Below are 14,667 nucleotides of genomic sequence, written 5' to 3'. Positions count from 1 at the left end.
AGTATTCCCGCTCATCATTAGATCTAATCAGCCAGTTTTTCATTAAAGGAGTTGATTATCAGCCCGGTGGATCTTCAGCTGTCAATCATATGAATGATCCACTATCAGATGTCAGTAAATGTGCCAGGGATATTGTTTTATTTCAAATGTTGGGAATCAATACTATTAGAGTCTATTCTATCAATCCTGATTTGGATCATGATAAGTGTATGACACTATTGGCTGCAGCCGGTATCTATCTTGTACTGGATGTGAACTCACCACTTCCAAGCCAGCACTTAAACAGATATGAACCCTGGTCCACATATAACACCGATTACCTTTCTCATATTTTCAAAACCGTCGAGGTCTTCTCAGGATATAATAATACGCTGGCCTTCTTTGCTGGGAATGAGATCGTTAATGACAAACTATCTGCCAAAGTCTCACCAGCTTACATCAAGGCTGTTGTCAGAGATCTCAAAGATTACATTAGTTACCAAGTGCCTCGTAAGATTCCCGTTGGCTATTCAGCAGCGGACGACTTGAGCTACAGGATATCGCTTGCCAAATATTTGGAATGTTACGAAAGCAGCCCTTCTGAGAGTGTGGACTTTTATGGTGTCAACACTTACCAGTGGTGTGGGGAACAGACTTTCCAGTCAAGTGGCTACAATATTCTGGTCAGCGATTACCAAGATTACAGCATTCCAATCTTTTTCTCCGAATACGGCTGTAACGAAGTTCTACCAAGACAATTCACAGAAGTGTCCAGCATTTACTCAAGCCAGATGTCCTCCGTGTTCTCTGGTGGCCTCGTATATGAATTTGCACAAGAGCCTAATAATTATGGATTAGTTGATTACGATAAGGATGGGAACGTTCTTCTCTTGAGCGACTTCCATTCTTTTAGAGAACAGATGTCTAAAGCAATTGATCCGCCAGCACCCAAAAGACCTACGCTGCAGACTCAAGGCAAAAGTGATAGTGGGCCATTTGGCAAAGGTAGCCGCAATAGACATCAAAAAAATAAAGTTTGTGAGGTGCAATACCAAAACCTTGACATCACAAGTGGTGTTCCTCAGTCTCTTGGGGCCGACCTTATCAGCAACGGGGTGAGAAAGGCATCAAAGGGCAAGTATGTGTCAGTCACAGAAGAAGACATGACATCCAAATATAAAATATTTGATGTGGATGGCAAGCTTATCCTGGAAAATGCGAAAATCAAAGTGGTGCCCGAACCACGGGTCGAAAGCAATCCTGTTATCTGGAATAACCGTAAGTTAAAATTATTGAGACCAAAGTATGACGATTGAGAGAGCTTTTTGGCTATCCTTATAGTTCTTAATCGCAAATACTAACTTTATTCAGGGGCTTCTAAAACTAAACTGTCGTTGCTTTTGAACGTCGTTTGTGTTTGTCTGACGGGATACTTCGCGAATTATCTATAATTCTAGCTATTTGAAGATGGTTGATAGATCTATGTCACCGCTTTTACCTCCTGACTTCTTAACAACTCGACAATCGCTAATCGTCATCATTTTGTCGACAGCTTTGCACATATCATAAACGGTAAGCAACGAAATCGTCGCACCCGTTAATGCTTCCATTTCGACGCCGGTTTTCCCATTACAGTGCACCTCACAGTTTACTTTGATGCAGTTCTCTTTCTCGTCGTGAATCAGATCAACCTTGATTCCAGTGATGCTGATTGGATGACAGAGAGGAATCAACTCTGCGGTCTTCTTCACAGCAATTATCCCTGCGATTCTTGCGATTGAAATCACATCTCCCTTCTTGTTGCTTTCTGATAGCAGCAATTTCATCGATTCTGGGTTGCTGAACTTGATTGATCCCTCTGCAATAGCACATCTATGGGTGTCTTCTTTTTCATGAATTGCAACCATTCGGGCTTCGCCCTTTGAGTTAAGATGAGTTAATTTTCGAGAAGTAGAGTAGTTTCGTTTGGCGAGCAAACACGGTTTCGAGACTTGACATGTTAGTATTTCTTAACGAGCGAGCAGTCAGCAGCAATAAATAATTCTCAAATTTCATTCATCCTCCAATTAAAATCATCGGCCTATTGGGTTGATCTCCTAATACGTCAATCCCTGCATGTTTCTCCTTCTTATTTTTCACTGCTTCACCGATGCGTTGCATTAATTTATCATCGCTGTATCCAGCACGAAGCATATCTCGCAGAGATACTTCTGTGTTATCGAACAAGCAAACTTTCAGGTTACCGTCAGAAGTAATCCTCAAACGTGTGCAAGTACTGCAAAAGTCCGAAGTCATGGACGTTATAAAACCTACTTTTCCTTTGAATCCGGGAATTTGGTAGACTTTGGCCGTGTCACCATGTTTATGGGGGAGTCTTTGGATATTCGGATGTCTCACTTTGATATTGGAAAGTATGTCCTCGTATGAGACCAGCTTATTCGTAGACCATTTGTTTCCATCGAAAGGCATGTACTCTATAAATCGAACCTCGACTTTATCATTTTTGCTGAGTTCAACGAAATCCAGTATCTCATCTTCGTTCAGATTCTTCATTACTACCACATTGATTTTCACCTTGGGAATGTCCAATTCAAGTGCTGTTCTCAAACTTCTCATTACTGCGCTGAGTCCGTTGCGTCGCGTTATTAAGAGAAACTTACCATTGATAAGAGTATCAAGACTCAAATTGAGCGATGTCAGCCCATTCTTGAAAAGATCTGGTAATTTTCGATGGAGTGCTAGACCATTAGATGTCATACAGATCTCTTCAATGCCTGTAATTTGATTGAGCTTGGCCACAAGCTCAACGATATCTTTTCTGACCGTGGGCTCTCCGCCAGTCAGTCTGACCTTCCGTACTCCGTGCTGTGCAAAAAGAGTGGCCAGTTTGACTATCTCCTCTGTTGTAAGCATGTGCTCTGGTGGCGACAAGTCAACGCCTTGCTCAGGCATACAGTAAACGCAGCGGAGATTACATCGTTCGGTGATGGAGATGCGAAGATAGTCGTGCTTGCGCCCATACGTGTCTGTCAGAAACTCTTTCAAGTGTCTTACAGGCATACGCCTCAGTCTTTCAAGCCGTGGCAGGTGCTGTGAAGTACCCGTTGAATGGAGCCGCCTCAGCAGTAATGAGGATATCATTGAATAAAAAAAAATTACCAATTTCAGAGATAAATGAAATGACTCGACGTCCGTCACGGCTGACCCTGCTGGAAACGTCTGGACAAAAACTGGATATCAGAGCTCATCAACGCACGTATCAAGGCGCATATATTCGGACCTGTCTCGGATGTCTATCGTTTTCGCTGATTGTACTCAAACTATTTACTGCTCAGTTTTACCATATTGGACTAGTGTTTAACTGTTATGGGCTGCTTATCTGTGGCATCGCATATTTAAGATCGAAAAACATGGATTTGTACTTCCACGGACCCACAAGAGAAATTGAATGCTTCAAAACGAGTGGAAACGTTGTTTTATGGCTTACAGCAATAAGTTTAGGATGTTATATAACTCTGCTTACGCTCATCTCTAGATTGTAATGCAATCCGTTTAATTCCCGATTACTTACTCTTCTTTGATTCCACCAGTGCCGCTGATTTCAGCCTTTTCGATGGATTCCTTGTCCGTTTTTTGTTGAGGAGCACCAAGTCCGCCAAACAATCCAGCACCGACTTTGAATGGTCTCTTAAGATCCCCGGTTGCAGGCTTGCCGAAAACGTGGATCTGGACCAAGTTTGACTCAAAGGCACTCTTGAGAGGAGAAATCGATTGCATGAGCAATGGGTTGGCATATTTCATGTACAAGTGCATGAATGCCATCATAGCCACACCAGTGAAGACACCTTTGATGGCACTTTGCAGTTGCTTCAAATCATAATCCTTGACGGTGGTAACGATGAGCTTAGACTCAGTCTCTCCTTGTAACGTACTAGGAGGCTCCAAGTACTTCAAAGTGGTGAGGTCGTTTTTCTTGATGATGATGGATCTCGTATAGAGATAAACACCCAGTGTTAAGAGTGTACAGGTAACGTACAAAGCTCTGACGTAGAAAAGGATGTTTGGGTCTTCGAAGTCAAGTCTACGAGAGACTTGCATCATACCCAGCATGAGAACAAGGTTGGACACGGCGGGATTCATTCTGAAGGCGAAATGTCGAGGTGGACAAAAAAACAAAATTTTCAAGGGCTGTGAAAGATAAGAGAGAACTAACGCAGATTGGGAGAACAGAGAAGCCTAGTAAACAAACTTTATTAATAGGTTATTAATTTATGTATGCTACGTAGCAAAGCGGTAATTACCCGTAACGTTGTAAAAAAAGCCATGAGACATATCTCGAGCTCGACTTATGTGCCGTTTGCATCGGACACTCAACGGCTGTGCATCTGCCAAACAGCGTGCCACTAATGATCAAGCATTTTTTACACCCAAGAGGGCAAGATAGGGTTTCAAGTTTTGTACTCTTTTTGGAATCCGAACTAAACTCAACTTATTGGCCTATCAGGAATTGCTGATTGGAAAAGGCCACGAGCAGGCGTAAACGATTCGAGGAAGCTATTGGTCTTTTTCATTGTTTGCGAAAGACATCAGTGCTTAGACGCTACCTTGTTGTATACAAAACTAGATTTCAAGTTTTGAACTCGGCATCACTTCTACTCATTATGGGAGACTCTGCACCTACACACATTGCTTCAACAGGCCCTGAAGTGTCAAACTTGCATCCAGCCCCGCCTCCAGAGGTAAATCCTTGGAAGAAGTCATTGAGCTCGCCACACTTAGCTCCACAAAAAGAAAGCATTGAATTACCTAACTCTTTGGCCTTGCCAGCAAATGGAAAGCCGCAAGTCCAACCTGTTGTCGCAAAGGCCAAGAAGACGGGGAAACAAAAGTGGGTACCTTTGGAGGCCGAAATTTCAGTCTCGTCTCCTACCAAGACGAAAATTAAATCAGCCAATGGCAGTTCCAAGAAAAAAGACACAAAGCAAAACCAAAGTAAACGCACGAATCGCAAGAGGCCGACATTGCCTTCTGATCAGCAAGAGGATAAAGCTGTGGTGCATGATACAACCACGATTACGACAATTTCAGATATGTCCATTGCCACAACCGAGGCCACAGATACGTCAGATGAAAAGACATTGGCGAAGCTTGCTTCCCAGCTTACCATAAGTTCCTCCGAAGGGCCTGAGACAGCACCTCCTACTTCTGGGTCAGAGGCCACCCTGGACAATGGCTTCACGGAATTTGCAGCCACTCCTCGAGACCAAAACTCAGAACAGTTCGACGACCCGCAATTCCAAAAGCATCAAAGAAGCAAAAGCTTCAATAGCAACAACATGAGATACAACAAGAAAAATAGAAACCCGTATTCACGTTCATCGGCCAACTTACCTTCGCTTCCTCCATATCCAATTCTTTCCTCGACGCCCTACTATATGCCTTATTACATGCCGCCTGTACCACCATATGGAGTTTCCATGTCGCCCTCTTCATCGCGGAGGAACAGTCAATTGAATTCACAGGCTTCTTCTAGGAGTTCACCCAAATCCATCGATGATCTAAGAACTTCGGCCACCGGTGAGCGTAGTTCGCAGCATGCAAGCCCTAGCCGCAGCCCGGAAACGGTTTCCCCATCAATATATGGAGATCCAAACTTGTATTATGGTGTGATGCCTGGAATCCCTCCTCACGCCGGATCCCCAGATCCAAGTTCCCCAGTCCCATATTTCCAACCATATTATATGCCCCCTCCCGCAACGGGGTTCCCGCTGTACTCGTCGCAAGCCCCCTATTCACCAACGTATCCAGGTGTTGCTGAAAACTCTGGAGATAATAAGGTGGGACGCTTAATTAAGCAGCTGGAGTACTACTTCTCCATGGAGAACCTACTAAAAGATATTTATCTCAGAAAACATATGAATTCCGAAGGATATGTGAGCGTTGCGTTTTTAGCAGGGTTTTCCAGAGTGAAGATATTGTCTGAGGGGGATTTCAATTTGATACTACAAGCATTGAAGAGAACGGATTTATTGGAGATGGCTGGCTCAGAGAAATCTGAGGTGGTCAGGTTGAGAGAAGGCTGGGAACGGTGGGTTCTTCCTGAAGATCAGAGAGAACTGTAACGGTACAAATCACGAAAAATGCTTATTGTGCTTTTTTAATAAAATACATGCGAGAGTCAAGAGAAAATTCTTTTGTTTAAAAGTCGAAGTTCTGTCAAGCGACGGTAATGAAAGTCACGGAAATTTCGTGATTTCAACACTTTAGCGTCGTCTTCGGTTTCCAATAAGTATTGGTACTTCGGTTTCGATTTATCAATTCTACTTTTCAGCAGAACCAACTCTTCGTTTCGAAGGATCTCCGAATCAAAAACTCCATTTAGTTTCTTGAACAGAAGAAAACTTTTGGAGCTGGCTAATATCTCAAAATTAATGTGCACCAACTGGTCCTCGTTGTTTGTTGATGTTTTAAATGTTTCCTTGTTAATCTTCGAATAAATGCATTTGAAATTCTCAATGTCGAGAAAATGGGCGTGCTTGAAAATATCGGTATAGGTGCTGCTTATCGATACCAGGGTCTCGGACACCGATACTCTCAAATTAGAGAGCACAGAGTTTCTGAAACAACTGCTAGAGACCGATCCGACCGTGAAGTTTACAAGTCGCCTGGTATTGAACAATTCCTCAAGAACCTCAAGCAGTTTATGATGGTGGTGTATAAGCACAAGCAAAAAGGATGTATTCGAAAGGGAGTCCATGAGCTGTAGGTTGAAATTGTACCACGTTTTTAGTTTCAGTTCGCATAAGGTCAACTGATCCACCAGAGGTGATTTACCACCCAACTGTGCAACAGGCTGGAAGACACCTGGTTGCATACTGGGAGGACAATCTATTGGGGTAATGAGCGACATTGTGGGAATCGAAACGGAAAGAAATGTCTTCAAGCGCAAATAAACTTTTCAGATGACTCACGGATATTTAAAGGCACGGCCCAAAAAACAGAACACTCGGTTATATTAGGTTTATTTTTTTTTTCGGCGCAGCCACCCCGCCGCTCGGTTGTCATGTGACAAAAGGAGCCCGTGACTACAAATTAATTTCTGTAATCTGACGTTTAAATGGAGCTGCCCACGTGAACCAAATAAGGGGAGCATCTCCAACACAGCCCGAATGTTCCCTCCAGAGATAAGAGGCGACACATTGTAGGTTTATAGTTTGAGTATGGAACTGGATAGTCAGAATAGCAAGGGTGGAGAGACTGTTTCCGTTTCCAAACGCAGAGGTAGCTCACTGAGCAACACCACCAATCCATTTCTGGACCCATTTGTGGCCAGCTACTGGACCAAAGTCTACAGAGATTGTCGGTATGAATGCAGAGAACGGTTTGACCCTTTGTTCAGCTGGACTCTTGAGGAGGAGCGTGATTTAGGGCACAAGCTTGATATGAAGGTTACTGCGCTTGCTTGCTTCATGTTTGTTGCATTGCAAGTTGATAGGGGAAATCTGGCCCAGGCGGTTGCAGACAACTTACTGCAAGATTTGGGCCTTACCACAGACATGTACAACAATGGGAACACCATTTTTTTTGTCGCTTTTATTGTCAGTGAGGTCCCTTCGTCGCTGATTTGCAAGAAATTGGGTGTCGACCGGTGGGTGCCATTTTTAATGGTTTCATGGTCTCTGGTGGCTATATTACAATGCAAAATGACCAATAGGCATTCTTTTTACGCGACGAGGGCATTGCTAGGGCTTTTGGAAGGCGGGTTTACTCCTGAACTGGTCTTGTGGATGTCTTATTTCTTTACTTCTAGCGAGCTTTCAATCAAGCTGTCCTATTTTTGGACAGCTTTGTCTTTGACTCAAATTGGCACAGCATTAATGGCTTATGGGATTTTGCGGATGCGTGGTATTCTGGGAATGGCAGGCTGGCAATGGCTTTTTATCATTGAAGGAGCTTTCACGCTTCTCATTGCTTTGGTGTCTGCCCTGGTGATGGCTCCCTCCGTGGTGCAAACCAAGCGGTTCTGGAACAAAAAAGGGTGGTTCACTGAGCGAGAGGAGAAAATCATCGTCAACAAAGTCTTGAGAGACGATCCCTCGAAGGGCGACATGAACAACAGACAAGGAGTCACCACCTCCAACCTGATATATGCTCTTTTGGATTATAATATGTACCCTCTTTACATCATTGGAATTCTGGCCTACATCCCCTTGAATTTGCTGACAAGCTATATGACTTTGGTGCTAAAAAACCTTGGCTTTACTACCCTGAACGCCGTCTTACTCACTGTCCCCTACAGCTTTATACACATTATTTTATTGATTGCAATTACTTGGCTGAGCGAAAAGGTGAACGAGAGATCGCTTGTCTGTTGTCTGTTTGCGCTTTATGAGATCCCTCTTGTTGGCGTGCTGGCCTTTTGGAAAGACTCGATGGTGAACAAATGGGGAACATGGGCAGTTTGCACGCTCATTTTGGGGCTACCTTATATTCATGCCATTTGCTTGAGCTGGGTCTCGCGCAACTCGAGGTCTTTAAAGACCAGATCCGTTTCTACTTCTCTCTACTACATGTGTGCACAGATCGGGTCTCTGATCTCGGCCAATATTTACCACGAAAGCGATGCTCCACTGTACAGAAAAGGAAACACGATTTTATTCTGGCTTTCGGTGGCCATGCTGCCTGTTCTACTTCTCACCAAGGCGTACTACATGTATGTGAACCACTTAAGAGAACGGCAGTGGCAAATGATGGATCCGGCAGAGCGCGAAAATTATATATTGAATACCACCGACGTGGGGTCTAAACGTTTAGATTTTAGACTCGCGCATTAATTTAGCTGCTCCCCAAAAGGGTAATTAATATTAGCACCATGTGGCAGCATCGCCGATATTAAGGCGCGTCCCTATAAACCGGTTGTAATCTAACTTTGCTAGTTGGGTGTCTTTCCTGATGGTCACTGGAGTGATAGACTACCAGCCACCATTCTATATACCTTACGTTTTACAGGCACGGACGAAGCAATTCTACCTAACGTACAACGGTTGCAACTTTAGGTGCATCACTCTAGAGCCATCCCCAAATATCCAGTACAAGGGACGGTGTTTGTTTGTGCATGGTTACAGGGAATGCAGCGAGCTACATCTTCGCATGATGGATGCTCTTACTCTTCAGGGCTACGCATGCTTCATATTTGACCAGCGCCGCAACGGGCTTTCGAAGCCTCGGGGAATTCTTGATTATACCAACGACCACTACACGTTCCGAGACCTTGAGTTTTTTGTCAGCTACAACTTGGCCATCGAGAGCGACAACCTGTGTCTGATAGGCCACTCAATGGGTGGAGCCATTGTCCTCAATTACATGATGAATGGCGCCAACAGGCAAAAAATCCGGACCGTTGTGACATCTTCACCACTGTTGCTGCACCGTGACAACAACTCGCTGTGGAAATTCCTGTTCCTGCTAGTTCTGAGCTACGTTCCGCTGCTCAACTTGTTGACGTTGCAAAAAACAGACGTCGACATCGTCAAAAAGCAACAAGTGCTGCAAAAAGCTCTGGAAGAGGAGAAACTCAGAAAGCTAGCCACCAGGAACAGACTGACAAATGACATGAGGTGGCTCAAGACGGTCAACGAGGTGCGTCTGATCTCAAAGCCAGGGACGATCGAAGAGGTAATACACATTCTGAGGCGCGGCTTATATTTGTTGGACAACTGCGATAGGGTTCGTGAGAAATATGCGGAGCTCAAGCATTGCAAGTTCCTAGTGTGCCAGACTTATGACGACCCTCTGGCGGATACTCGTGGCGTGCACAGCTTTGTGAAAGCTATTCCGGAAATCCGGATCCGGTGGTACGACAACTGCAAACACGCGCTGTTTATTGAGCGGAACGAGGTGTTTGAGCGCGTGCTCACTGACGTGTTGCAGATCTTGAATGAGTAGGTCACGTGCACTGATTTCAGTCTTTGAAAAAACCCTATAGTAAAGCTGCTTGATATTTGAATGTCCCTATTTAGTCTTTAGTGGTCAGTAGTAAGCCTGCCTGGTCACAGCAACTGAGGAGATTTAATCAATAGTGTCATATCACCACGCTTGTATAAATGGGGATGGATCAGATATTGCTCGTTATTTGTTCCTGTAGCATAATTGCACTCCCACGCTCAAAATGGGTACAATTCAAAGTAAAGAGAGCTGTAAGGTCAAGAAAATGGTGTATTAAGTACCTTCACCAGTAGGTTGTCATAATCAATTTATTCCCTTGTAAATTATCTAAGCACAATTTAATTTCCTATCATTATTTTTCACTTTATTCATGTCCTCGATATCTATTCCCTCCACAGATGTCGAATTGACACTCGAACAGCTGGTGAACGTGAGCTTAAAGAAAAACTACACGCCCAGTGCATTTGGAAAGCTGTTTCGCGAGTTCAAGCACCGCGTGGCCGCCAACAGCGACGAGGAGGTCGATCTGCAGTGTCTTCTGACAAATTGCGCTCAATCCCCCCAAAAACTCCGTTATGTACACGAGATTCTCGTGGAGAGTGACTTCACAGGTGCAGTGGATGGGCTTACTGCGCTTTTTGGCAAGTACATGGTGCGCATCGGCGAGAACGACGAACTGGCCATTCTAATCTGGCTGAGCCAGATCTCGGGTAAAGTGCCGTGGAAACAGGCCATCGACAGTCCTGAATTTGTTGCACAATTAACTTCCTTTGTCAAAGGCAGCATGCAGCCGCAAACAAGCCCCAAAAAGGCCCTGATGATCGCAAAGTTGATGGTGCAGGTGCTAAAGAGCTGTCCGGGCCCAGACAATTCTTGCACTTCCTTGGTGCAGCAGTATCTCGAATATCTGGAGAAACACCACGACACAGCTTACCGCTATTTGAACAGCTTTTTCCAAAGTTACAACCTGTCAACCATGCAGAAAGACTACACTATGCCTGCGCAGGAGCAGACGGGCCGTGTGTCGAGAAACATTATCAAGGTATCGAGACTCAAGAAAATTGTCTGGCTGGCGCACCAGATCACCGTGGCATTTTCCCCCGTGAGCGAGACTTTTTTGCAAGGTTTTAAGAGCCTGTTGAATCTGTCCTCGGTGGCCACGTCCACGACAAACGTCTCGATCGCGTTCGAACTCACGGTGTCTCTATTTGACGGCCTTGCTCTGAGCACTTATAGAACCCAGCACATATGGAAACACTTCATCGTGTCGAAGCTGCCGGAGGTGTTTAAGCTGCTGACCATCAGCCAGCAGAACCTCAGAGATACACTGACGAACGCATTTGAGACGATTAAAGATTACGACGAGCTCAAACAGAAGCTGATGAAAATTCTGGCCGAGTGCGAGCTCGTGGCTGATGTGGGGGACGTGCTGCCCGCACAGGATGATCTGGCGCGGTTCCAAGCGGTGTTTGAGGACGCAAATCCGGAATTTGTATCGCTGGAAGAGTCCGGAGCGTGCGAGCTCGTCAGCTCCGTGAGCACGCTGGCTAGTGAGCGGCGACTGGCGCAGCTGGTTACGGACGCTGTCACCCGTTTTGTCCAGGAAGATGACCACGCGCGGTTGAAGCGGCTACTGGTGGCGCTGACAAGCGTGCCGCACGTACTAGACGGCGTGGTGCTGCACAAAAACCCATACATCTTCGTGCAACCTCTGGTGACTTACCTCGACGCGTCGATCGACCGCGGGTTTGCCCAAGATGCTATGGACGTTGACGGCGACTCGTCAAACCTGCAGGACATGCACGCGAACCTAGGCGCCCTACTGCTGTTTGTGGCGTACTGCGGTTTTCGATATTCCCTGGATCTTAAGCGCGAGCACGCCAGCTCTGAGGCCGTCAGGATCATGGCAGACTGGGACCCTTTGCTGGATACGACGCTCATGGAGCAACTGCAGGACCCGCAGTCGAGCATCAACGCGGTCATGAGCGACTGGGTAGCCTCTCTCTTTGACACCAACAACACAGACGGTGTTTCGGACGAGCTGCTCAAAAAATCTGCCTCGGTGCGCGAATACTACGTCGCGATCCCGTGCGTGGTTGGCCAGGCTGTGCGTGCGTGCCAGTTGGGGATGATCCAATTTGACGACCTTGTCAGCGGCCTCGAATACTGCCACCAGCCGTTCTTGCTGCCAACTTTTTTGAACGTGCTACGGCACCTGACTGCGCTCACGTGGACTGAGAGCAGTCTCGAAGGGTCGGTGTTTGGGCAGGTGTTGGAGAAGCTTGCAGGTGCCGAGCTGGCGGGAGAGCTGCGCGTGCTGCACGGGATGGTACTGGAGATGGCGAACGACGACCTGTTTAATTGCGGCATCAGGTCGTCTCCTGTAAAGCCGCCAGCACCGGCGACGAGACTCGACGCCCTAATTGCGTTTGTGATCGACTCCGACGCCTCGCAGACATTCGAGCTTGTCGAGGTGTACAAGAATGCTGCCGGACAGCAGCTGGATTTTTTCTACCACGAGCTAGGCCGTTTGCTGCAGGAACAGGCACAGTACCAGCCATCATTATTTGAGCCGTTGAGCTACGAGTTGGTGGCCACGTTGATGATCAACTATGCTTCGTGGTACGCACCGGAAACACTTCAGAAGTGGATGGTGGCGTCCACAGATTCAGCTGCCATCTACAATCGCACCGGTCGCGCAAAAGTCAAAATTGAGCAGTATCCAGCAGAAGACGAGATGAACGATTCGAATGACTCGAACGACAAAATCGGCGACATGACGTTTGACGCAAACCTGTTTGGGTTCATCGAAGAAGCAAAATTGGACGAGCCCGAACCTCAGGAACAGTTTGAACAGCACGGCCCGGACCTGTTTCAGGCCAACATAGCGGCCATTGCGCAGGAGTCCAGCACGCTGGTTGCAACAGTGCTGAAAAACCTGGCTGTGCGGTACACGCACGACCGGGAATAAATAGGCTAGCGAAAAGAAAAATAAGACAAACTAATGACTGTTGCTGCGATCGCGTTCCCAGAAGACGCAGGGCCTGTGTCGCCAGTGAGACCGCACGGGACGCTACGGTATGTGCTACGGCTGCTGGCGTTGTCGGGCTATGGCCTTGCCGCGTTTTATGCTGTTGTTTTGCTGGTGATCAAGCCGATGCTCAAATTGAGCTTCGAACGGCGGCGAGACCTGGCTAACCATTGTTTTGGCCATCTGCGCGCTCTTTATGGGAACCTTGTGGACAAGGTTAAGTTTGTGCCGTCCGTAGAGCTGAACTATCGCGGCCTGCTATATAAAGACAGCATGTGCTCGACAGAGACGGATGAGGACGACGTGGTCGTGCAGGAGGAGCACACTCGCGGGGTGCGTTTTGACGACGAGGTCTCCAAGAGGGATTACAACGAGCTCAATTTGTCGCAAACGGTGATCTTAGGCCAAAACCTCGACAGGCTAAAGGATACCCTCAATAAGATTCGAGTGAGCAGCTACCATCACAAAAACAGTGTCCCCTCGTTCGGCGGCCGACTCGCGGCCAGCGACGTGAGCGAGATGCAGCCGCTAATTTTCCAGGTGAAGCAGCTGAAGAACTGCGTTGAAATGGTGAGTTCAGACCACCCTCGTGAGTATTTATTCAAAAGAAGCCTCAACTACGCCCGAGGCCCAAACAAACTGAATCTCGTGGACGACCTGCGCGACGAGTTGGACGATCTGCGCAGAGTCGTCCAACAAGCTAGAACTAAGTAATTTATTGATGATCGTTATGTACATGCGCGCTCTAAATATCGTCCTCCAACTTTAGGGCCGGGGCTTCTTTTTCTCTCTTGACTCTTATCTCGTTCAGATGGTAGAACTGGTCCTCCAGGTCGTTGAATCCATGCAAATTCGCAAAATCTCGCAGCTCCTGCTTGAAAAAGTACGGCAGTTCTAATCCCAGCTCTTGCTCTTTGGCCTCAAAGAACTTTTCCAACTGGTTTTCCAAAAAGATCTTGCGCCGCAGCTCTTTTCCACGCTCTTCCCATTTTTTCTCCTTGGCCTCCCTCTCGTGGGGCTTAGGACTCCATTTCGACTTCAAGATCTTCGCCACGGCAACAACTGGCACTTTGAAAAACTCAGCCAGCTTGTGGCTCGGCAATTCGTCAGGGTACTTGGAATGCAACACCCGGATTCCTTCAATGGCCTGTCTGGATAGTTTCTTCGTTTTTGTAAGGTCCATCTGCGCCGCTTTTTCTTTCAGTGCATACTTCTGCCTCATGTACAGCGGCAACGATTTATCCTTGCGCCATCCCGGCGGAGGCAGCTTTACTTTCTGTTTCGGTTTCTCGGCCTCTTCTTTGGCATATATATCTGTGTTCCTGGCAATGTGCTCTTTCCAGTCTCGGCGGTTATAAACTTTTCCTCGGAAACCACCCGGGAGCTTCTCCAAATCTGGGAGCTCCCACTTGTCAGTTCGCTTCAAGGGCGCCACAAAGCTGCTAAAACGGCGTAGGAACATTTATGGGCAGGGAATTTTTTTTATCTGAAAAATATCTTTAAACTACTGGTGCAAGGTTGGGGTAGGAAAGCGACAGGGGCAAACAGACCAGAGCACGATAATCAAATCAACTTCCATCCAAGGACTTCGGGACAAACAAGCATCCATAGCTATGTCTCCTGCTGGATCCTCTTCCACCCCTTAGATGTTGTCCAGTTCTCTCATAATAGATTTCTCTGTGTCTGTGTATCCTGATAAGTTTGCCCTCGGA

The 14,667-nt window shown here is 46.5% G+C and overlaps 11 protein-coding genes across 11 annotated transcripts; 6 read left to right on the top strand and 5 right to left on the bottom strand.

The window, feature by feature from the left end:
• Window positions 1-146: 146 nt before the first annotated feature.
• On the top strand, window positions 147-1,360 carry HPODL_05338 (1,3-beta-glucanosyltransferase GAS4; the record flags this gene model as incomplete). The annotated part of the gene is made up of 2 exons (XM_014076989.1): window positions 147-1,282; window positions 1,351-1,360. 2 exons carry the CDS (start codon window positions 147-149, stop codon window positions 1,358-1,360), a joined length of 1,146 nt encoding a protein of 381 aa, XP_013932464.1.
• Window positions 1,361-1,436: 76 nt separating this feature from the next.
• HPODL_02674 (Molybdenum cofactor biosynthesis protein) lies at window positions 1,437-1,886 on the bottom strand (the record flags this gene model as incomplete). The annotated part of the gene is made up of 1 exon (XM_014076988.1): window positions 1,437-1,886. One exon carries the CDS (start codon window positions 1,884-1,886, stop codon window positions 1,437-1,439), a length of 450 nt encoding a protein of 149 aa, XP_013932463.1.
• Window positions 1,887-2,034: 148 nt separating this feature from the next.
• HPODL_02673 (Molybdenum cofactor biosynthesis protein 1) lies at window positions 2,035-3,039 on the bottom strand (the record flags this gene model as incomplete). Its single annotated transcript, XM_014076987.1, has 1 exon — window positions 2,035-3,039. The coding sequence occupies one exon, from the start codon at window positions 3,037-3,039 to the stop codon at window positions 2,035-2,037; it is 1,005 nt and encodes a 334-aa protein (XP_013932462.1).
• A 507-nt stretch (window positions 3,040-3,546) lies between these two features.
• HPODL_02672 (Inorganic phosphate transport protein PHO88) lies at window positions 3,547-4,119 on the bottom strand (the record flags this gene model as incomplete). The annotated part of the gene is made up of 1 exon (XM_014076986.1): window positions 3,547-4,119. One exon carries the CDS (start codon window positions 4,117-4,119, stop codon window positions 3,547-3,549), a length of 573 nt encoding a protein of 190 aa, XP_013932461.1.
• Window positions 4,120-4,640: 521 nt separating this feature from the next.
• Window positions 4,641-6,101, top strand: HPODL_02671 (putative HTH La-type RNA-binding protein; the record flags this gene model as incomplete). Its single annotated transcript, XM_014076985.1, has 1 exon — window positions 4,641-6,101. One exon carries the CDS (start codon window positions 4,641-4,643, stop codon window positions 6,099-6,101), a length of 1,461 nt encoding a protein of 486 aa, XP_013932460.1.
• Window positions 6,102-6,157: 56 nt separating this feature from the next.
• On the bottom strand, window positions 6,158-6,853 carry HPODL_02670 (uncharacterized protein; the record flags this gene model as incomplete). Its single annotated transcript, XM_014076984.1, has 1 exon — window positions 6,158-6,853. The coding sequence occupies one exon, from the start codon at window positions 6,851-6,853 to the stop codon at window positions 6,158-6,160; it is 696 nt and encodes a 231-aa protein (XP_013932459.1).
• Window positions 6,854-7,199: 346 nt separating this feature from the next.
• Window positions 7,200-8,813, top strand: HPODL_02669 (uncharacterized protein; the record flags this gene model as incomplete). Its single annotated transcript, XM_014076983.1, has 1 exon — window positions 7,200-8,813. The coding sequence occupies one exon, from the start codon at window positions 7,200-7,202 to the stop codon at window positions 8,811-8,813; it is 1,614 nt and encodes a 537-aa protein (XP_013932458.1).
• Window positions 8,814-8,931: 118 nt separating this feature from the next.
• Window positions 8,932-9,924, top strand: HPODL_02668 (uncharacterized protein; the record flags this gene model as incomplete). Its single annotated transcript, XM_014076982.1, has 1 exon — window positions 8,932-9,924. One exon carries the CDS (start codon window positions 8,932-8,934, stop codon window positions 9,922-9,924), a length of 993 nt encoding a protein of 330 aa, XP_013932457.1.
• A 370-nt stretch (window positions 9,925-10,294) lies between these two features.
• On the top strand, window positions 10,295-12,895 carry HPODL_02667 (Mediator of RNA polymerase II transcription subunit 5; the record flags this gene model as incomplete). Its single annotated transcript, XM_014076981.1, has 1 exon — window positions 10,295-12,895. One exon carries the CDS (start codon window positions 10,295-10,297, stop codon window positions 12,893-12,895), a length of 2,601 nt encoding a protein of 866 aa, XP_013932456.1.
• Window positions 12,896-12,928: 33 nt separating this feature from the next.
• Window positions 12,929-13,669, top strand: HPODL_02666 (Peroxisomal membrane protein PEX17; the record flags this gene model as incomplete). The annotated part of the gene is made up of 1 exon (XM_014076980.1): window positions 12,929-13,669. The coding sequence occupies one exon, from the start codon at window positions 12,929-12,931 to the stop codon at window positions 13,667-13,669; it is 741 nt and encodes a 246-aa protein (XP_013932455.1).
• A 31-nt stretch (window positions 13,670-13,700) lies between these two features.
• On the bottom strand, window positions 13,701-14,417 carry HPODL_02665 (uncharacterized protein; the record flags this gene model as incomplete). Its single annotated transcript, XM_014076979.1, has 1 exon — window positions 13,701-14,417. The coding sequence occupies one exon, from the start codon at window positions 14,415-14,417 to the stop codon at window positions 13,701-13,703; it is 717 nt and encodes a 238-aa protein (XP_013932454.1).
• Between the last annotated feature and the right edge of the window lie 250 nt (window positions 14,418-14,667).

Source organism: Ogataea parapolymorpha, chromosome VII, assembly GCF_000187245.1.
Source record: "Ogataea parapolymorpha DL-1 chromosome VII, whole genome shotgun sequence".
Taxonomy (NCBI): Eukaryota; Fungi; Ascomycota; class Pichiomycetes; order Pichiales; family Pichiaceae; genus Ogataea; species Ogataea parapolymorpha.
Note: the sequence above shows the minus strand (reverse complement) of the source record. Positions and strands in the feature narration are given on the sequence as shown.